The sequence below is a fragment of the Centrocercus urophasianus genome, unplaced genomic scaffold (genome assembly GCF_019232065.1).
Source record: "Centrocercus urophasianus isolate 14NV4802_14NV808 unplaced genomic scaffold, USGS_Curo_1.0 seq_11, whole genome shotgun sequence".
Classification (NCBI taxonomy): domain Eukaryota; kingdom Metazoa; phylum Chordata; class Aves; order Galliformes; family Phasianidae; genus Centrocercus; species Centrocercus urophasianus.
The window spans coordinates 16,535,533-16,559,304 of record NW_024884253.1 but is presented as its reverse complement, the minus strand read 5'-3'; the positions used below and the strand labels follow the sequence as shown (position 1 = coordinate 16,559,304).

General features: G+C 40.4%; 1 protein-coding gene across 1 annotated transcript in view; it reads right to left on the bottom strand.

The window, feature by feature from the left end:
* The window catches only part of RSPO2 (R-spondin 2), a 94,536-nt gene extending 71,210 nt beyond the window's left edge, over nt 1-23,326 (bottom strand). The window contains exon 1 of the mRNA XM_042808834.1: nt 23,233-23,326. Coding sequence (XP_042664768.1) covers nt 23,233-23,326 — 94 coding nt within the window. The remainder of the gene's footprint in view (nt 1-23,232) is intronic.
* Nucleotides 23,327-23,772: the final 446 nt, after the last annotated feature.

The following is a 23,772-nucleotide window of genomic DNA, read 5'->3' as shown; positions in this document are numbered from 1 at the left end:
CCAATTACTTTACTTTCTCACTCCCTGTTGTTTTTTTTTTTTTTTTTTTTTTTATGGCCCTCCCCCCGTGGGTTTTTTTTTTTTCTCTTTTCCTAAAAAAAAAAAAAAAAAAAAAAAAAAAAAGCGATGATATCCAAGAGCAGAGCACTCAAAAACTGGCACTGCCAACACCTAGGATGTGGAAGAATTGGATTCTACACATAAAGCCTCTGGATTCCTAGGATTTAAAAAAAAAGAAATAAAAATGAGGCTTTGCCCCCTTTTGCTTTATCAAAATACATTGATATTTCCTTAACTATTGAAGAAACAATCTTACTTTGCAGTCATGAGGTAGCACTGTGATACCACTCTCAAGAGCATGGCCCATAAGCCTTCTCTGCCCGTCCAGGAACTAAAAGTAGATTTTACTTCTATTATTTTCATACAGCAAAAGAGCATTTACTTTGGTATCTCGACTCAAATTTTTTCCATCTTATTTCCCCCTCCTGTTCCGTGGAGGAGGGGGATTGAGTGAGCATCTGGGTGGGCATCTGGCCACCAGCCAAGGTCAAGCCACTGCACACAGCCACAGGCAACGGTCAGGAGACGAAGTATCAATATTCACGTGGAGATGGAAGTGGGAAGATGGATCAGAGCACCGGACTTCAGACTGAAAGACTAATTGCTCTAAATATAGCTTAGAGTTAATCTAGGCAGTTCATGCAATTAACTCAACATGAAAAAAAAATACTGAATTAAAGCAATTGGTTGAAACTTCCTAGATTTTCTCAAAACAAGAAGTCCATTTGCGTACACATTCTGTAAAGTTTTAGCCTTTAAACTAAAATGGAACTTAACAAGAACTTCATCAGTATACTTACACAGATTTAAAAACACTCACAAACATGCACTTTCTGAAATAAATCATTTTAAGACACATAACAAAAAAGTGGAATATTATATTCCTATGTGAGCCCTTTTAATAAAGTCACGGTCTTTATTTTCTACCAAGATATGCTTGTCTCATCAGTGGTATACTTACAAGTGAGGAGAAGCCCAGTCTCATACCAATGTCTCACTGAGACAGCCCATGTCTAAAGGCTAGAGGTGAAGGAGAGATCATTGCAAGTCTTTTAACATGCTCCCCACAGGAATGCTGATACTAAACCCAGTGATCTGGTATCTACTACAGGGTGGCTAGGCCAGGCTGCACTGCAAGTGCAACTCTGCCTCTGTAAGCCAGGTTCAGTGGGTTATGAAATACTCCCAGGTGTAGTATTTCTTAGGGCGACTAAGATGATCAGGGGGCTGGAGCACCTCCCCTATGAGGACAGGCTGAGGGAGTTGGGCTTGTTCAGCCTGGAGAAGAGAAGGCTGCGGGGTGACCTCATTGCAGCCTATCAATACCTGAAGGGAACCTACACCCACGAGGGGAGTAAACTCTTCAAAAGGGCTGACAACAGCAGGACTAGGGGAAATGGATCGAAGTTGAAGGAGGGAAGATTTAGGTTGGATGTTAGGGGGAAGTTCTATACAAGGAGAGTGGTTAGGCCCTGGAACGGGCTGCCCAGGGAGGTTGTGGATGCCCCGTCCTTGGATGTGTTTAAGGCCAGGTTGGACAGGGTCCTGGGCAACCTGATCTGAATGTGTGTGTTTGGTGGCCCTGCTAGGCAGGGGGGTTGGAACTACATGATCCTTGAGGTCCCTTCCAACCCGGGTGATTCTGTGATTCTGTGATTCTGTGTAAGCACTATGGGCAGTCAGGCACTTAACATAGCGTGGCCTTAAGTTAACTACCCACTAGCAGCTCAGCGTTAGTTTCTTAGCAATTAATAGAGCTCAGCCATAAAAAAAAAAAAAAAACAAAAAACAACTTGAAAGAAGAAGAGATGAACTTTTCCATATAAAACAAAAAAAGTCACTAAGGGCAGAAATACCACATCCTATATCTATGTCTTCCCACATACATCTAGTCTTTGTAGTCTTTATTCTGAAAAAGGATAAACAAAAATAAGCATTGAAACAATTGTTTTAAAATTCAAGCAATGCACTGAAGTAGTGCTTGTTGTTCAGAATGAGTTTTTCCCCACAGAGAGCAGGGCTATTACATTTCAGTTTTCAGGAATTTAAAGGGATAATGCAACCAACACTGATGCCTGCTTATCATAACAGTAAAAACTATAATACTGTTGGCTTGAATCCATTAATGAATTAATCTTTGTCAAAAGAGTGTCTATAAAGAAGGTTCTTAAAAGACCCTAAAGACATTATAGCACTGATGGTTTACCATTATGTGGTATAGCAAAAGTTTTACTCAACCAGTTCTAAAAGCATACATATGGAGTCCATTAAAACCCTCTCTTTTTTGTGGTGTAATTCTGAATGGCTGTATTATGCTACTTATTTAAAATATGGATTGTAACTTCCACCACCAATTAATAAGAACTCCACACATTGCATGCAATTTATAAGATGCACAGACTTTCTCATCAGCACCTAACACTTGAACAATATTTCAGCTAACTGTAACAAAGATTAATATGATGAGAACCAAATAACTTTGACACTAATTAAGGCAGGAACACAATTTAGCTGCTGTTACAAGTCAGTGAAGAGGTGCTTCCCCTATAAATCTGTATTTTGAACAGTCTTGTCTTCCCCTCCCCCTCCTCCACACAGAATGTATACATTGCTATCTGCTATCTGTCACAAATGCATAGCCGTGTTCAACCACAATATTCCTTCCTAGTAAGAAATTTATATTTAATTTTATAAACAAATATTTGCAAAATAATCTTAGCAACACATGAAATCAATCAACTCAACTGATCCTCCTTCCCTAGTAAGAAATGCCTTCTCCATTTCTACTTCCTCTCAGTGCCACATTGAGCACACTCATGTCTGCTTCTTTTCCCACCCTCCTTTCTTCACTGTGCTCATTTGGAACTTCCAGATTAAAGCAATTGGACGCCAGTTTTATTTGTGTTACATAAATTCTACATTAATTCAAAATTCCTTGTGCATACCTTCAAGATCAGAGCTACATTAGAAGAGCCCAAGAGGCAGAGGCAAGGGTCCACACTCAAGATTCAAGTGACTAGCTTGTAAAGCATCCTACCAAGTAACAAATACAAAAGATGTAAGGTTTAAGAGATATCTGGAAAAATGTATCTGTATTGCATTGCACACTTCCTTATGCATGTACGGATTTTGGGTCAAAATCTTCACAGACAAAACTACAAATAAGCAAGACAGGAAGGGTTATTTACTCAGAATTCTGTTGCTTGTAGATGCTGCTAAGATGCAAAAATGCTGGTTTTAATAAATTTCTCAAGTAGCGAAGGAGAAAGATTTTGAAAGGCATAAACCAAAGTAAAGGAACTAATTCTCCTGTCTTCATGAAAACTCCAAGTTTTCAAGTCCACATCACCAACACATTCAATTTAATGTAGTAACACTGAGCAGGAGAAACAAGTTTGCATAGATACACTGTCCACTAGATATGGATATACTGAAAACAGAAGGGAGGACAAGCCATATAAGACTGTTCCCTTTGGTCCGCCCTCGGCCTTTGAAGTGTTGCAAGGATATGTAGATGCTAATACACATGGGTCTTAATTGAGCAATCAGCCCAGAGCTCATCACTAGTTTGCATTCAGCTCAGGAGCAGATCCAGTGGAGGTGACCATATGCTGGAACATGCAAGCAATCAAAACTTAACACATAACTAAACATTACAAAGCTGAGGACAGAGTTAACTGAACATAAGGTTCCCATTTAAATGTTTAATCAATCAGGTGCCATCACCAGTACTAGCGCAGCTTTCTCCTTCCCTATTTTATCCTTGCTGAATGGGAAAGAGAAAGATCATCTCCATTTGAATCCAAGAAAATAACTTTTGTTTGAAAACCACCACCTCTTATACTTTATCTCCTTTCTGTAGTTATAAAACATTGAATAAGTCATGCAGTAATCTTATACCCAAGACTTAACAACGGAACTATCATGTACAGCAAATATCTCAGATGAGATATTGTATTCTTGATTTGTTGGATTCTTTGCTGAGCAATCTCCAGCTAATCAATAGGCTAACTATAGAATAGCAAAGTTGCTATATCTGCTCAAACGCCTCTGTTGACAAAAAAAGGATTTCTCATAACAGACACTAGTTTCATATTTGAATTAAAAATCAAAGTGTATGTAATGAGAGTTTTCAAGAGATCTCATTACGTCCTGAAGCAAAATATTTATGATTTTTCACATAAAAATGTCCTTTCTGTTTTTAAAAGGAGTGCACAGCTATATTGTCTGCCCACCACAATACTACCTTCCGACTACTCTCCCAGGTCTTGTAATACGTTTCAGCAGACTTGGGTTTCTCAATTTGATATTTGGAAAATTCCAATATATCAAATAACATTACAAAAACAGAAAATCTTTCTGCATAACACAGAGTGCAATTTTTTTCCTTGCTTTTGCAACCCACACACACATTCAGACCTACGCAAAACGTGCACTGAGTAACATAAAATGTTATTGCAAAAGAGTTTACTGGTCTTTTAACCCATGTGAAAACCAACACAGCAGACAAGACAGACTTGCCCTCTATTCAGTGCCTTGGGACACAAAATGAAGGGTTCACAGCAAAGAACTGAATATCCAGGAATGCTTCAGGAACATCCTCCACTGCGTTAGCAACCCGTTAAAGTCATCTCTGTCTTAACACACAAATGCATCTCCCTCTACTGACAGTTGTTCAGATGGCAAAGTACTTGCCAAAAAAAAAAAAAAAAAAAAAAAAAAAGACTGGCTTTTGTTCAAAGAAAACAATGGACAAAAAGCAGCCAAGCTCTAAAAAGCAGTTTTACAGTAGCACTAAAAAGGAATTTAAAGAAATCTAAACAACTTTTTTTTTTTTTCCTGGGGGATCTTGTCTTTTTTTTTTTTTTTTCTTTTAGAAAACAGGAATGTCTGCTACTGTAACAGATACAGGTACCAATACTGGTAGATATTAAGTTTCTGACTATTTGTTTTAACACAGCTGACAGCGATTAGACAGTTTACATATGACTGCTAGGAGCCCAGTGCACGTTATTCAGGCCATTGGGTTCTGCAGCCTAAACACAATTCTTGATTTAATAGATAAATGAATTTTGTGAAACCACTTCAAATACAGGAATGTTTTCTGAATCTGTGTGCTGGCTGCTAGTGTATTTCCATGAAGTCTCATTCCAAAGAGACACAACACATTCTGGCCAAACCCAATAAAAGCTACACCCCCAAATCCCTTATCAATCAATTAGACGCTGTTTTCTGCAACTGCTTGTAAGTATCACACTGATGTCTCATTTAGCAATTATTTGCCCTTTTATTTAGCTATATTTCTAATTAAAGTTGAGTGGTATTCGTGAAAAGGTTTAGTTTTGTTTCCTTTCCCTACTTTTCTATCTAGCCTCCTCCCACTGGGAAACACCTCCTTATTTTCTTCCATCAAATCCATTGCATCCTTTGATTGTTTTCCCAAATAACCTGTGCTGTGGAAGCATAGTGGTTTCATTCCTAATAGGAAAGATCTAAGACTTTGGAAAGGGACAATAGTAAGGCTACGGATTCTTTTACACTCCATCTCAACCAGTACTGACAGCTCCTGCTCAGCAACCAGCATCACGGAAATCATATTCTAACAAACACTGTTTCAGAGTACCTGAAAATTCTGCTATCCTACCATGTAAGGACAGGAAAAGAGGTAATATGGCAGCACACTAATGCAATATCAGAATTTTGCAGCATTATAATTAAGTGCTCCCAAAAGTATGTCTCCAAATTCATTTTTAAAGGAACTGTCCTTTTACATACACAAATGAATTGAAAGTTCATCTACCCTGGAAGCCAATACTCACCAAAAAATACAGCTTTCAGTAAGCAATATCAAACTTGGAAGTATAGTGTGAATCCATTTCTGTAATTACATTTTGAAACATCACATATGAATTCAATTTGATCAATATTTTGCTGTTAATTTTGAATTCAATTTGAAGCAGTAACCTACCACCTTGATAGCACCAGTACCAATCTAAGAGGCAATCTTTGCATAAGAATATGATAACTGTATTAAAAGGTCTTCAATCTTCTTTTCCACGTGCATGCTTCTCATAGATGAGGTTAAGATATAGACTACAGTACACTTTCCAGTCTGGAGCCCAACCACTGACTTCACATCAATTGATATTCATCAGTCTTAGAGACAATTACACAACTAAGAATCTTCAAGAAACCAGCAACTCAGATTTATCCAATTCTCAACTTTAAAAGACTGTATCTCTTGAAGCACATCTGTGTAACCATTTACTTGTAGAGGTTGTTCCAGTCCATTTTGCCACTGAATAGTACCAATGGATTCACTCAACATAATGCTACTGGGACCACTGTGATTATGACCTCTTGGACTTCTACAGTAGATGCTACAGTATTAAAAGGAATTTATTATTTCCTACTTCTGAACAATCCAAAGAACTCTCAGATTAAACTTGTTATCCTTCCCAAAGTCCCAGGTTACAAGTTTGCAGTAGAAAAAAAGAGCCTGGATTTACTGCTCTGTACATTGACTAGATTTTTATTTATGATTATACAACATCACTGTCAAACACAACCATTCTCATTATTGAGTCTTTTTCTCTTGTAAGACTTACTTTAAGTTGCCTTGATTTTGGATTCAATGGAGGCAATAGAATCACTGGTCCTGTCTACTTAAGTAATGTCCAGCAAGATACGATAGGCATCAAGATGTAACGTGAAATAATTGAGATTTCTTAAGCCTTTTGCTCCTAACCCCAAAATAAACTAATAGCAGATGAGTCTAGTCAACAATTTGCTATTTTCTTAGTACACTCTGACTACCATGTTCTAGAATGAGCTCTATATATCTGTTTTGTGTTAAAGTGCATAATGAAGAACATGTTTACATCCTGTGTTTTTCCAATCCTATGCACTATATTACAGGATTAATGGGACTACAGTTCATGTCAGGAGCCAAATTGTTCTAATAAAATATGAAGTAGTTATCTACTGAGAGGCTGGACAGGGCACAGTTTATTTATTGCCAAACTGGAAACAATGCTAGCAAAAGAGTTTTTCTAAGTTGCATTCATGCCCATAATATTTCACATGCTAAAACTACACTGAGTAAATAAAAATTCAGAAACCTGAAGGAAGTCCTATTCTTTTATTTCTATTTATTTTATTAGGAACAACCCTGCCTCTTCTGGAAGAAGCTTGTTTTGAGGTGATTGTCCCCCTCTCACCCAGCTCCTGTGAGGCCCCATCCGCAGTACCATGCCCAAGTCTGGGGCCCCCAGTACAGGAAGGACGTGGAGCTCTTGGAGTGGGTCCAGAGGAGGGCCACTAAGGTGACCACAGGGCTGGAGCACTTCTCCTATGAGGAAAGGCTGAGGGAACTGGCTTTGTTCAGCTTGGAGAAGACTCCAGGGAGACCAAATTGTGGCCTTCCAATACCTGAAATGAGCATATAAACAGGATTGGGAATGACTGTTAACGAGGGTGGATAGTGATAGGACAAGGAGGAATGGTTTTAAACTGAGACAGGGGAGGTTTAGGTTAGACATCAGGAGGAAGTTTTTCCACACAGAGGACAGCGATGCACTGCAACAGGTTGCCCAAGGAGGTTGTGGATGCCCCATCCCTGGAGGCATTCAAGGCCAGGCTGGATGTGGCTCTGGGCAGCCTCGTCTGGTGGTTGACGACCCTGCACGTAGCAGGGGGTGGAAACTAGGTGATCATTGTGGTCCTTTTCAACCCAGGCCATTCTGTGATTCTACGATTCTAGTTCACCTCAGCTACTTCTAAGATATCTAAGGCCTCATCACAATCTACAGAAGATACAGAAAGTATTGTGCAAACAAGCAAAGCAATGCGGCCCATGAAAGTGTGTTCCCAGCCAGGGCTCTTCACAAAACACTTTTGAACCAATGGTGATATTCCCATTCCGCTCAGGTCAACGGAGGATGTGTCATTAATTTAATAGTGCTGTTATTTAACCTGGCAGCAGCTCAGCACCACGCAGCTGTTCTCTCACCCCCAATGATGAAGGAGATAGGAAGAGGGAGAGAACTGGAAACAAAATAGAACTTGTGGGTTGAAATAAAAGCTATTTACTAAGACAGAAAAAAAAAAGGGGGGGGAAAGAAATAGGTGACAACAATAACATTCATATATACACACACACACACACACACACACACATATATCCACAATACAATTACTCACCACCTGCTGACCAACACCCAGCCAATTCCTGATCAGAGATCGGCCCTTGTTTGGCTCCCCACAGCATTGTGGCTTTTCACATGATGTCACATAGTATGGATAAATAAATACTAAAAGTTATGTCAAAGCTGCATGTAACTGAGAAGACGAGTAGCAAAGTAATCCATTTTAATAGGAAGAAAGTAAGAAAAAAAAAGCCAGTGCTGCTAAACATTGTGGAGAAACACTAAACTTGAAAGATATAACTCTAAAAATAAGCAGATGTTACCATACATGTATGTATCCAAGTTTTAGTAAGATACAGAAAAAGATATCTCAAACTCTCACTGTTTGCATACTACACAAATACATGGTTCACTGTAGTACCTCACTTTAATTCAATCCCCACTGCACTGTACTTTACATCCTGCTTGCACTAATTTAGCACATTCAAAACATCCACCAAATCTTCTGTCATCCTCCCTATTGTCAACTGAAGGCATCAGAGTTTGAGACATCAAACAAAAATGATGGACCAGACTTTGAGATCTTGAATTAGAACAGATGGAGCTCATTTGCCGTTCAGATACATACAGTTTTATCTCCTCATCTAGTAGGAATTACATTAAGAAAAAAAAACAGCTTCTGTTTTTCATATCCACTTATATCACAGCAGCCAAGAAAGATCACCACTTTATGGCTATAGAATTCCCTCAATTAAAAAAAAAAGTGTGTTTGATTTACCTGTGCACCCTGCATGTTCAGCGTTCTGGACATTTCAGGCAGAAATTAAGATTACTGTTTGGCAAAAAGCTACTGAATTTTTTTTTATAGTTCTGTGGGAATGTGAATAAAGTCTTAAAAGCAGACAAGTCATGTGTTCATTAAAAGCTAGAAGCTAGTTGGCTCACATTCCATAGATGATGTTTGTATTGTGAATAATAAGGGACTTTAGAATTAAAGGGAAGACAGTGGCAGCACTGAGGAGGTAACGACAAATATGCATTATAAATATTCATTTTTCATTCTTAATGTAAGAAATTTACGTTATGTTATTTTGAAAATGCCTTAAGTGTTAAAGTTATGCTTCCATTTTCAGGTAAGTTACCATTAAAAAAAAACAAAACAAAACAAGCCAGGAAGGTGTTCTCTAAAAGCAGACCTCTTTGAAACAACTTAAAAGCTGCAGTCTGAGGTGCCCCAAGTCTCCTGCCATTTCCAAAGTCTTTATCTTTCCTAGGTATGAAATAAGATATACTTGGGCTCTACGCATATATAAATCTTTCACACTGCAATTAATCAGTCTACTGCAAATAACTACTTGCATATGAAGAGCTCCATCCTTTGTGTCTGAAAATTAGTAAAATATGTCAGGAAAAAAAAAAAAAAAAAAAGCATTTAAAGTCTCTCAGACACATCTTGCCATGAAAAAATCTGCGGAGAACATAGACTTCACATCAGCCAGAACAAAACATTTCTAAATCTCTTAGACCACTGGCATGGATGTAATGTTCTACATGCAGATGTTTGCTCCGTCAGTGAACCTGAGGAGGCAGGAAACTCATTTATGTGCTTATCATCCCTTGTAAGAACTGTATACATGCCTGGAGATTAACACTCTAGGACCCCTCAGCCACACAAATCACTGATACAATTTAAAACGCAGTGTGATAAAACACTGTCCTACGCACCAGAGAAACAGAGGTACTTGCAATTCCTGTTTAAGCCATGAATCTTCAACACTTACTTCAAAAAGGAGGGGAAAAAAAGGCAAAAGGGGGAGGAGAGGAAGGGGGAAAAGGAAAAAAAAACTCGTTGCATACATGAGAAAATGCATTATGGGGGTGGTGGGATAGAAGAATCTGACGTTTAAAACATACTGACCAGCTCTGTTGGTAAGAGAAACAGGCACCTTGGATTCAAATTTCATGCTCCCACCACTAAACCACAATCCCTGCAGAGCATTTAAGTAAAGCTATAAAATGGAACATCAAACAGCAAATGCAAAGCTCTAGGACGTATTTGAACGCTATTAAACATTCAGCTAATCAGGCTTCTCCTTGGCTAAAATACGTAAACAAAACAGAAATTACTCCATACAGTAGAATATCATGGGGATCTTTTATATGTTTACTTCATGGAGAAAGCAGATATAGAGTTTCTGTTACAAACTAAGCATGAATGACAAAAATCAAGAAATGAATTACCACAGTAAGAAGCACTGATGAAAAAACAAGTCAGCAATGTTTGTGGCTAAACAAAACGGATAGTGCTTGCCAAAGTTTCAGAAGTTAGCAGTGAGACATAAATGAGAGAGAAGGATAATACTAACTAGTTCTGACATTAAATCATTCCCATACAAGCCTCTGGAGAGACATGCCATATTCTTCCATAGTGCTGCTTTTCACTGCATGCCTTTTTTCATTACTTTTCTGCTAGGCTTAACTGTGACTTACGATGTGTTTCAGGAAAATCAAGACCTGAAAGGTGCAGACTAAGCTGAACCTCACAGAAATCCAGAACCAAATACCATTGGCATGGATCTTGCTATTCTGTGAAAAGAGAAATTGGAACAAAAACTTCACATGGAAATTGATGCACAGAGCAAAAGCGTTACTCCCTGCAGCAGCGGTCAATAGTGCTTCAAAGAAAGGTGTAAAGAACCTCTCGCTGGTAAACGCAAATTCCTCTCCACACTGGTACTCCCAACCTGTCATCCCCAAACCCAAACCAAGAAGCATAAGGTAAAATTCCTCTGAACATCTATGATGCTAGCAAGCATAAATCATGTTGACTTCCATATGAAAGGATTTCCCACTTAACCCTGCTGCAACTCTCAGACCTCCATGACTGACTATAATGGCCCATAGGGGTGAACATCCACCTAGCGACATGACACAGGAGTAATTGTTTTGTCTACTTCCAGCTCTAGCTCACCTCATTGCTACTTGTTACTTCAGAGGCACTAGGTATCTAAGAATAAGTAGTTTTCAAAGAGACCATCACAGCAGGCATGTTGTTAAGAGTACGGGGCTGCTGGGTTAGTTAACCCTTCATTATGAAATAAAAGAAAAAAAAAAAAATCACAACAGAAAATGCCATTGCTATCAGCTCCTCCATAGTCTTCTCCTGGATTTTGAGGCTTTCTGCATCTAAGGATGTGAATAGGATATGCAGCTGCCTATCAGTTACAGTGCATACAATGAGCTGCCAATGAGGAAAATAGCAACATTTTTCTCAGCTACATTCTCTCAAGACTTTGGTAATTAGAAAAAGCCAGCTGCAGCTAATAAGAAAGAATGTTAAACTGGGATTTTTTTTTTATTTACTAAAGAAGAAAAAAAGCTCCACTGCTACTGAGACACAGAAGCCAAGTAAATCACTGGGTTCTTTCACTACGACTGCTGGTAGAAAGCCCTGCATGGAAAAACTACTGCAGCTCATCTGGTAGGAACACAAGCCCTAAATGGAGGTCTTCATTCAGGTCAAGCTTTGGCGAATTCTAATCCTTCTCAGGTGACATTACTTGTATTCCACCACATCCCAGTTGATCTCTTCAAATATTTTCCTTCCTCTCCTCCTTAAGCCTTTCAGAGTGTGTTTAAGTAGCACAGACTAATGTTATTTTACCCAATGAGCCTCATATTACACCCGGCTCAATATGCAGTAGTTTCACTTAACGGCTGCTTGGAAAGCTATTAAGAGAAAACAATATGAACCAAGTCAGTCTTCAGATTCAGGTTTAATAGAGTCACATTTCAACCCTCTTCCAAAAGCTGAAAAACCCTACATGTATTTATGCCACTGCTAAAGTTACAAAAACTAGAACTTGGAAGCAGCAGGACTTTTTCCAGGAGTCTGATGGAAAGAACAAAAAGGAATGAAAAAGTTTTGAGTTTTCAGATACAGCATTAAAAAAAGCATACTACAGTTCTTATTTAAGATAAATGCCTGACATTTGGCCCTCCTGTATAATCTGACAATACTACTGCATGACAGTGCAATGTTTACCAGAACAAGCACCATTTTGGTTGTATGCACTCTACCAGATCAGTTTGGCATCATCCACTGATAAAATGAGGGAGACCAAAGTTAGTTCCAGTATTTCAATCACCTCATTCACAAGCCAGCCTCTGGTATTTGGAAACTGTTAACTTCAGAAAGAAAAATGTTGAGGAGCAAAGAACTCCTATCATGTAAAATTGGTATGATAGAGAACCCAATTTTGTATTGCCTGATAACTTGAAACGGCCCAAATCACCCAGATAAATTCATGTATTCATTTTGTTTTATTTTGCCTCCAACATTTCATTTCCCCTGTGCAACAATATTAGTTGGCTTTCTTTGTTTGATTTTTTTTTTTTTTTTTTAACATAGGGACAAGAAGGGAAGTTGGGATGGAGCAGGTGATATTTCGTGACTTCTGCAAGCCTGAGAGTCTTGCTGAACTCAGAACTCCTGTATCACCACTCAACATAAGGAAACTCCTCTGCACTGCTCAAAACCTTAACAATGTTAAGTCCAAACCAAGTCCCTCAACATAGCTAAGGTTATTACTGCAGATAATTTAGATCATGTACCTCAGAGATTCCTAAACGGACTGGGCGCTCTATATTTCCTCTCCACAGCTGGTGATTACAAAAACCAAGCAGGCACAAGCTAGGTATCTGAGATGTTACCAAACTGCCTTTCCCAGAATTCCAGAATAGCTGAGGCTGGCAGGGCTCCCTGTTCCCCTCTGGCCCCTGCTGAGCAGGGGACCCAGGCCCACGACCAGGCAGCTTCTGAACATCCCCAAGGAAGCGACCTACAGCCTCAGAAGGAACTCCTGTGCCCCAGTTCACACCCACTGCCTCCTGTCCTGGTACTGGCACCACTGAAAGAAGCCTGGGTCTGTTTTCCTGGCACCCTCCCAAGATAGATGATAAGATGCTCCCAAGATGCTGATAAGATCCCCAAGCCTTCTCTTCTCCATGTTTCCTAAAATTCAAGTCTTCCTCTGGGGGGCCACCAGTGAGTCCAGTAGTACCTGAGATAGAATAAAAGTTATGATGAGCACTTAAAATTCTGCGGTTTCAAAAAACATGGCCACTGGCATCTCAGCATCAGTGAAGTCACTGCAGTCCTGCAGACCTCACTACTGCTGTGAGAAACACAGCTGGAATCCAAAGCACTTGTTTAGAAGCACCTTTTCAATTGCATGTTTTAATTATTAATTCCCTCATTGCCATAACGTCATTTTTTCCCCCCACACCAATATGCTGCTTCACATTTACATAAAGCAGGAAATTATTTTCTCTTACCACTGGCTTTGATGCATACATGTGTTAACAAAAGTTTTATGCATGGGAAATCTGCAAATGGCAGCATGCCTCCTCAGGTCAGCTTTCCTCACAAGAGAGGGTTCCAAACAGGGGAGATCAGACTGACAATTTAGAAGAGAAGACCAAACACAGAAGTGAAACCACCCCCTGCAAATGCTCCTGATGAAGATATTAAAATATGCAATTCCATGAGGCTAGGTAAATAAACAAACACCCTACAAAACATCGTTTGGTTTCCCACCCCTAGCAAAGGTGAAGCATCTCAAGTCAGAGGCCATACATAAGCATTTTGCAATGATGGGCAATAGCTTGGAACAAACTAAAACAGGGGGCTGCTGCCTTGGTGTGTTGTAAACACAACCTAAGGCCCGATGGCTGCATTACAGCCTCCTGCTGAGTTACAGCTCCTCTTGATAAGTCAAAACTGAGCCCATGTCCATTATGTTATTAGCATGTACTGTGTAAAACTGGATATAAAGCAGGTTTGAACAAGCTGCAATGAAAGGCCAAAGATCATTCCTGCTAGTGGAGGGGAATCCAGGCCAGGCTTTGCTCTGGTGACTTTGATTCAGTTTCTTCCTTGGTTGTCAGCTAAGCAACGTCAGTATGTCAGTGCTACCAGACCCCACCTCAGCTGGGATCCTTAAATGCTAACTCACTGCAGGTAACATAAAAGATTATTAACCTTTAGATACCATTATAAGAGGCTTAGCTACAGGCTTGCCTGTACATTGAACACGAAGGTTAGCAAGTTTATAATAAAAACACAGCAACCAAAAAATCTGCAGCAGTTGGAAAAAGAATTGAGCAAGTCAGTGATATCTACCTTTGCCAAGCATAGTCATTGCTTCTGTGGTTTCCAACCTGCCTGGCAAATGCCAGCACGGACACACTGGCTGATATCTGGGCTGCAGTACATGTGCAGATGATGTGTGTGTGCACTACAGCCGTCTCTGATGTGGCTGGTCTGAGGTTGGGTGGATGGTGCTTTTTTTTTTTTTTTTTTTTTTTAATTTCAAAGGTGGCAACCATACGGCTGCAGAGACCATACATCAGTACATGTATTTGTCTGTAACATATTTCAGCCAGCATTTCAACTCTGGAGGAAAAAAAAAAAAAAAAGAACTTGCCCGCATCAGGAAGTTTATACTTTATTACACCACTGCAATTCTCTCACACAAAAGCTGTTTTCCCTTTGTGGAGTAAATGTGTACAAGTTTTACCCAGTGCATAAGCACAGATTCACTGCTGGATCCAGTCTGCTTGGGAAATAGGGTTCACGCAACCTGTCAGTGCCAATACCGAACTGCTGATATCCCAAACATCATTCATCTTTTAGAGCCCTCCCTCTGCCTTGTTACATCCATATTTGTGTCTTTTTCATCAAGATGAAGAAAATCTTGATGATTCACAAAAAAAAATAAAATAAAATAAAAAAAAATCCCGAAATGCCCCTGAAAAAAGAACAGACAAGCTTCTACAAGGTGAATTTGAGACTCATAATCCCTAAACCATAGGCTCTGGATTATTTTTATATTTACATTTTAAAAATCCTAGAGAGCAAAAAGTTATTATTTACTAACTGTAAATCTTACTAGAAAGACTTCCACAACATTTTGAATCTATGCAAACCACACATATTTGCTGGTACCCTCTTCAAACAGTGGTCATAATGCAATTATGAGTGTTTGTTCTGAAAAGTAATTACAGAATTGCATGCCTGTTCTAAATACTGGTTGTAATTAATTACACTTTCCTCACTAAAGCCACTCAAATGCCATCCCATAAAAACAAACAAAAAGAAGTCAGAGTAAATAGCACAAATTCCATTCATTTATAAAAGGACAAAATCTCACAGATACATAGAGCGCTTGGCTCTACTGTAATACATAACTGATTAATTACTGGAGGCCATGATTAATTAATTACTGAATGCCAAACTACATGTTACAGAAGGATATAACACAAGCTTCTCCTATCACGGGGAAACAAATTATGAACTTTTTTTTTTCTCTAAACACTGTTCACTACATCTTAACTGATGGGATCTTAAAAGCCTCCCATTCCTTTACCATCACATAATCAAGGTACTTAAGATAACTTAAAAAAAAAAAAAAACTAGAAAAAGACCCATTTGCCTCACATTAACATTTTATTCCCTTGTGTTCTTTCACACCTTACAGTTTTTACACTCCAGAGGAAAGACCAAGAGACGCAATCACCAACGCCTTTTCATGCCATCATCCAAAAAGAAACTTGAAATGGCTAAAAACAAACAACTGTACTACAATGAAGTGAGGTTAATGCAAAGCTACATAAATTAATTTCAGTCTTGCATTCAAGAGTACTTCAGTACTGACATCAGGACAAGGTGCACACATTCACAAAATGCGCCTGCTCCTGGGAACACTGTTTGACGATACAAAGCTCAGAGACGTGCTTGGTTCTGAACCAAAGTGCTGCAATGGGCCAAATTTAAGCACACAATGTCTCAAACCCTTATGGTCTCACAGGATGAGGAAATCTGCAGAAAGAAGCACTTTTGATGACCTACAGTGGTTGCTTCTACTCCACAGACTGAACACTGACCTTCATATCAACTAAGCTTTTGGCATACAGTATCTACAAACACCAGTTTGTTGTAATCCCCCCTTCCCTATCTCCATATGGAAACTATATTGGAAAGGTACCATTAATCCAAGTGCCTGTCAATCAGACTCTCATTCTTGCCTCTTCTGTGCTTGACACACTGCTGCACTAGAATGCCTTTTTGGGAGCCAATATCTCAAACTGTTTCAACTTCATTTGTCCTCAAAGTTTTACAAAAGTACTAGTAAAAATGAACAGAACTGTTCACCTCATGGTAAACCAAGTGACAGCTGGATCAGATATAGAGAAACATAGCTCCATCGCTTGATTCTCAATTCAGGCAAGTTGACTGTTGCTTGCAGGTATATGAAGTTCAAGAGATACAAAAATAAACCCTAGTCAACAAATGGCTTTAATGCATGGAGTTGGCTGAACAAAGCCATTGTGTAGACAAAAGCAAATGCAAACTCAAACTCTACACCAATGGCCCTCAGGAGCAGGATTCACCTGATACTTTGCTTAGTGAGATGGATTAATCAGAATCCAGGTAGCAAAGAGTTGTTGCAAATCCTTTCCGCTCTCTAAAACAAAATTCTTAGGAGATTTAACAGGCTATAAAGCCAACAACACTATTCAAAAAGCAGTAGATCTTGCATGCATAACATGACCTTGCAGCACCCAAATAATACTTCCCAAGGTATTGCATCTACTAAACAAGCACTGCACAGACAGTGATTATACACATTATGGCAGTACCTACTTTTAGTATCTAAAGCAGCCTCTGATGAAAGGATCTAGCTGTTACATTTTTGCATTATCAATGGCAAACATGTATGAAGTCACGCTTTTCACTAAAAAGGATTAGCAAACACTTGGAGTCTAGACAAATACCAGAAGGTTCTCAAACTGTGCCCAAACAAATCTTAGCGGTGAAAAGAAAAAGAATGCTTGAGGGGGGGAAAAAAAAGTGATTAAATTTAGTATCATACAAGGGCTGCTCCAAAAGTAACACCTTCTATTTTATTATGTTGGCCCACAACATCGGAGACAGATGTTGGTGGTACGGCAGCAGAGGCTGAATCTTCCTAACAGTATTCTGTTACATGCTGTTAGGTGTTAATAGCACCTGACATGGAAGTGCCTATGTAGCAAAGGGGTAGAACTGAATTCATCCACGCAGAAAAAAATGATACCCACTGGCATTTGCTGGTACTTGCCAAATGTTTACCAAGACCAAACAGTGGATGTAAGTACAGTGAGGCAGTGGATGGTGCGTTTCAACAGTGGCAACAGCAATATGAAAGACAAGCCATATTCCAGATGGCCATACACAGCTGTCACACCATAAAATGAAGAGAGTCTAGATCAGTTCATCTGCTAATGATGGTGACTATGTTGAAAAACAGTGCTTTGTAGATGAGAATTTGCTCTATCAAATACCACTATTGTGCTCTTCGCAACTGTTGTGGTTTCCATGAAAATGGAAAGGAGGTACTACTTTCAGAGCGACACACATTAAAAATGTCTAAAACTAAACAAGCCTCTCGTTTATCAAGCCTCTATAATAAAAAACAACGCACAGCTTTCCAGGGACTACATCTGTAACTTTAAAAGAGCTACACCAACATAATATGAGAAGAAAACATACGAAAGCTGGATGTGGGGGTTTCCTTCTCATTTGCCATTGCTTTCAGCTTGTTTCAGAGACCAACAACAAAGATGTACATATCTTCTTCATATATACTTCACATATACTATACTCAAAGGCAAGTAAGTAATCTTATTTAACATTTATTGAGTTTGTTAATATTTCTGGAGCCCAGGCAAAGGGATGCATCTACAACAGGATGGATTAACTCGTACCAACAGCTCCATGGACCACATTGACCACAGTTCCACCAATTACAAAAGAAATGTATGATATTCATGTTGAAGATAATTTGTGCAATCAAGTAAATTCCATTTCTACAATTTATATCAAGGATGCATTTTGGAAAGGGGTATTACGACCCAGCTGTAAGTTTTTGAGTTTGATGTACATTCCACTGGGAAAAAGTTTGCAACATGTGATGATCTGCAGGTTTGACTTGACAGTACTCTCTGATCTATCAAAAAATAAAAATAAAATCAAATAAAAAAATCAATAGCTAAGGTTTTTGTTTGGTTGGGTTTTTTTATTATTATTATTAAAAATAGCTACATAAGAAATGAAAAGCAGACCTCTGAGGCATAGTCAGGCTCTTAGAAGTAGAAAGAGAAATAATAATAATATAAAAAGGAAGACCATTGTTTTTCTTTCTATGCCTTGAATTTTGACAGAGAACACCTTCCACGTTCTGTGTTTTAAATAATGTCAAAATTTTTACTGATTATGACTTATGTCAAGTATATTAGCATGGTATTATTTTATCATAGGAATTGCATGTCCTTGTATACTGCAGATGATAGACTTCATTGTGAATTAGCATTCTTATTTCTATCACCTTAATTTCCCTAATCAGTAAGCACCCTCACTTTTGGGTATTTGCCATGCATTTTGACCTGCTCTAGCAACAGATTTCAGCTAAGCCTTGGAAGACACGTTCCCAGACATTGGAAAGTATTCAAATAAATCAAAAAGCAGACAAATATACCCTTCATCACTCTGAAACTATTCTGCAAATCTTCCTACAGGTTTTAATACAGAAGAGTAAAAGGACAGAGATACCATGCCTGACCAGATACTTATCTAGGTTAGTATACTCATCCCAAGTGACCACTAATGGTAGATAATGGATGCAAACAGGAATGGAAAGCATGTGTACATACAGCATGTGCTAGGACATGCTCTCCATTTTCATCTTCCACCACAAAGACACCTCAGGGTGTCAGATGCATGTGACCTGCTCTATGGGAATCCTCCAACTGTTGCTCCAGAAGGTCATGTACATCCCCACCAAACCTGCCAGGTCCAAAAGGGTGGTTAAAATATCACAAGCAGTAATAGAAACCTACATCAGGCAACTGAATCAAGCTCCTGGACTTCAGAGCCCATTTTCAAACTGAACCACTTTTCGCATTTCGAGCATCCCTTCACAAACCTTCACAATCCACTTGAGCACTGATTATCCTCAGCAACACTGTGCCATTAGCTAGCTCATTATTCCTTCATTCATACAAGTTTTGGTTTCTGCTGACATTTTAGTGAGAAGCTTCCTTAGACTTACCAGACAATAGGGTATGAGTAGCCAATTTTTTTTATTTATTTATTTTTTAAGTTTGACTTTTCAGCAGATTCATTGTTAGGATATTGTTGCTGGTGTAATAGGATCTGTATACACAGAGTGTTTTGTAACTAACTACTCCAAGTAGTAAAGGGTTGAGGAACAGAAGCGACCCTCCAGAGCTTTACTACTGATCACAAGTACCTGGGGAATAACTCCAGCAAGTGTTAACATGTCTTTTACAAATTGTTACAAGCACTTACATAACACCTGAGGAAAAAACAGAGTTCAAAGTACAGCTTCCTGGAAGGATTTTAAGCTTTAACCCACCAGCAAAAAGTTCACAGTCCTCCAAATGCAACACATGTTTCAAGTTCAAAGAGAAGTAAGAACAGACAAAAAGCCGGGATACTGACCCACAACCAAAAGGTGTTCCCTGCTCTGTCTGTATGCTGCTGTTGTTAAGGCAGTTACTGCTCTTTGGAGTTGGTACAGCTCTTGCAAAGCAGATGTGGTATATGCCTGAATCAATGCATTTTTCCTTAATTCCTTTTCCCTAATAATTGAGTGCTCAATCTTTCCTATAGCCTGACCACACATACAAATGAGAAAGGCTCTGATATTATCCCCTTCTTAGGTAATCACGTAACTAATAAAGCTAATTCCCAAACCCCTATATCTCAATAAGTTTTCCTCTAGCTGTAAATCCATGTAAATTAATAACTGATGTGCAGTCAAGATCTCCATCTTGCATAAGGTGATACAAATTTAAGCAGCTTCAGTCAGATTGTGGTGACTACATTCCTCCATATATGCATATACAAACACCCCACGCAGAGCTCTACTGAGCCACTTGGACACAGGGAACTTTCCATTCCCAGACCCTCCTCCTACTTCTACCTGCAGATATTTTGCCATCTCTACTGTTGCTCACCATCCACACACTTGCAGTGACACAGCCTTTATCCAATGCAGAATGAGAACATTTGGCAGATGAGTACATACAGTAGCCTTTATCACTCTCCTTGAATATGAAATCTCATAAACTGAATAGAAAGCAAGTTTTCTACACTGCTTTTTCTGGAGTTCTGGATGTAGATAAACTCCAGTTTCCTCATGCAAATGTGTCCCATTGCATCTCTTCACCATGCCAGCAGGGTCTCATCAACTCTACTTAGTCTCTCTTACTACAGAAAAGTCTCCCCATGCATGCAATCATTGTTATCACATTGACTTCAGCAACTAATTTTTTTTTGGCAGTCATTTCCAGAGAAACCAAACTCTTTTCAGTCAATGCTTTTGCAGAACACTATCACTCCTCCTGGTAAGCATGGCTAACAGTCTTCGTTTCTACATACTACCATTTGGATCTGAAGTTCAGGAAAGTTGTTCTCCTCACTTCTCAGAGAAGGAAAAAACGATTGGTCTCTCACACACACCACCATGTTCAGTGAAGTCCTAAGACATGGAGTCATTCACCTTGTGCTGAGTGATATAGAGAAAGAAATCCAAGATTGAAATGAACAAGTAGAAGGTATTCAAAAGAAGTTAAAAATCAAATTATACAACTAAAAGAAAAAGGGAAAGGAGGTGTCTTGATATCAGCTAGCTATCAGGTTGGACTACTGACCTTTAAGCTACATCCCCTACATTTTAGAATAGATTCTGTTAGAAAGGCAAATCATCATATCTACCTTCTTAGGCTCAAGACTTCTAAGGTGAGGAGGTGCTAGAGTGTTTCTAGAGAACTAAGGGCTCTGGTGTGTTTAAACCAGGCAGATTAACTAAGAGGAGCAGTGGCATTCACAGCATCTGCTGACTGTGATGCATATAAAGCACAACTTTTAAAGCAGGGGCATTCAGAGCAGAAACCAATACCAGAAAGGAGCCACACTCTAAGCATTAGTACTTTATTCCACTTCTACTGCAGTGTGACATGATTACTTGGTACGATAAAGGGTTGAAAGAAAGAAGGGGAATACAGGAGTCTGGAAACGTCCACTAGAATTAACTAAATTCTTGTTTACTGGAGTATCCCACAGTAGTCACACACACACACACACACACACACACACACACACACACACACAAATATGCGGCCATATACATATATTTAACATTCAGAATACACAATAATTCGGCTACTTTTTAGAAAAAAAAAAAAAAAAAAAAAAAAAAAAAAAGAAGTCAGCTACACATGATTTTTGCCCTGATTCCAGACTGAATGCAATTGATTTCTACCACACAGGAGACTGAATCGATGCCAAAATTTTCATTTCATTAAGAAAATGATATTATGGAGCATCTGAGATCATGTAACAGACAAAACAGAATGCCAAAGAAACGTTAACTGCCAGTACCCCACAGTGAATGCCTGATTATTTGCAGATGGGATATGGAAAAATTGTGAAATTATTGGAATTTTGAATCCTGTACGAAAGCATTACTTCAGACTGCATGTGTCATGGCAAGTCTATTATAGTATTGAATGCATTCTTAGCTTTTGCTTTCAGTGCTCAAAACTGGCTGCGCTTACTTCTTCAGCCTTATTGACTGGAAAAGGCTGCATTCTTCGAAGCACAAAACAGAACCCTTAGGTGATGGCACAAAACAGTGCCAGTAAGCCAACTGTCAATACCGACTTTATTTATCCAATAACTAAACTAAGAACTAATTTAAATCAATCTCCTTGGAAAAGCCAATTGTTCAGCACGCCCAACAATCGCTCTGAGATCAATCGTCGAACATAAGATCAATTAAAACCAGCTTAGGTTTTGGTCAGAGGACAATTCACGCCACTCGAGCTCCATGCCTATTCATTTCGCGCTCCCACAATGCAGCCCTTAAGCTCTGTTGTAAAGCAGAAATACCGCTATCACCCTCCGCTGTCTCGTCAGCACTCTAAGTAGTTCCACATTTAATTAAAGACACAGTATCCCCTTTGTTAGCACAGATAGGCTGGTCACTTTCAAGGACTGCTATCGTTTTAGCCACACACTGAAGTTAAATTCTGGAAACCATCTGTTGAAGAACCATCAAAACTAAAGTGCTGTACAGTTTTATTTGTGCCTACTCTGAGGCTGCAGGGAAGCACAGCTCTTCTCCTTCTGCAGGTTTCCCTGCTATCTGTACGGCTTTACATTGTAGATGTTCGCTCCCCCCCTCCATTCAAATAACCCTTCGGTGCAATTTGTCCTGAAATCCCAACGCCTGTCTTCAGTACTGGGGCCACCTGATTTATCGTTAGCTTCGGGAATGGGACGAACGGCTGTGAAAAGAATGGGGGAAAAGAACGGCAATGCGATTGAGAACACGTGGAGAACAGAAACATTTTACAGTGAAGGTGATTCGTCCTACAGAAAATAAAAAACAAAAGAAAGAAAGAAAAAAGAGGGAAGCAAAGAGGGAAGCTGACCGCAGGCGGCTGACAGCTGAGAAGAGCTGCAGTAACCGCTGCGGCCACACGGGTGCTGTACAGACACACCGCTCCGCTCTCAACTCCGCAATCCCCGCAGCAGCATCTCAGCCAAACAGACCCGATCCCAACGCACCGCTTCTCCCCGTTTCTCGAAGGGCTCTGCGCGCTTTGAGTACAACATTGTCACACAACGAAGCGAAACCTCTGCAAGCCACTGCCCAAGGCTCCGCCGTGCCGAGACCAGATCGCAGGGCGGACGGAGCAGCCCCAGCGTCCAGTCCGAAGAGCGCGCCCCGCGACCCCGCTCGCTACGAACAGCTGCGGAGCCGCGCGGCGGCACCGGGGGGCGGCCGCAGGACTCGGTACTCGCGGTCGGCGGAGCTGCCGGCCCGGGGTCGGCTCACCTGCCTCGGGCAGGGGGCGGGAACGGTGGCCCCCGCGGCTCCTCCTCACTCACCTCTCTTGCCGCGTCTCCAGCGGCCGACTTGGCAGTGGCCGTAATCCATACAGTTCAGGACGATCAAGGCAAAGGAGAAGAGGCGAAACCGCATCCTGGGCCGCTGGGGCGGGCGGGCAGCCTCCTCCGGCGGCGGCGCGCGGGGCGGGCGGAGGGGGCAGCTGCTGCTGCGGGAGCTCACGCGCCTCCCGCTGCCCTGAACGCGCGCTGCGAACTCGCGGCGCCTTCCAGCATCGCCCCTGCGGTGCGTGTAGAGCGGGGGAAAGCGCGGCTCGAGCTCCGCGCGGCTCTCCGGTCCTCCCCTTTCCCAGGCTGGGAAAATCAAAACGAAGAAAAGAAAAAAAAAAAAAAAAAGCTCGGTCCGGGCTGCGGGCGGGAGCGGGGCTTCGGAGCGGAGTCAGCGACAGCCCCAACTTTTTTCCCCTGCGCTACCTCCAGCGCAGCCTCCGGACCCGCGCGCCCCGGGCCGGGCTGTCAGCTTCGCCAGCCGCTATTTATCCCGGCGCAGGGGCGCACCCCGCCCACACGCGCTCAGGTCGC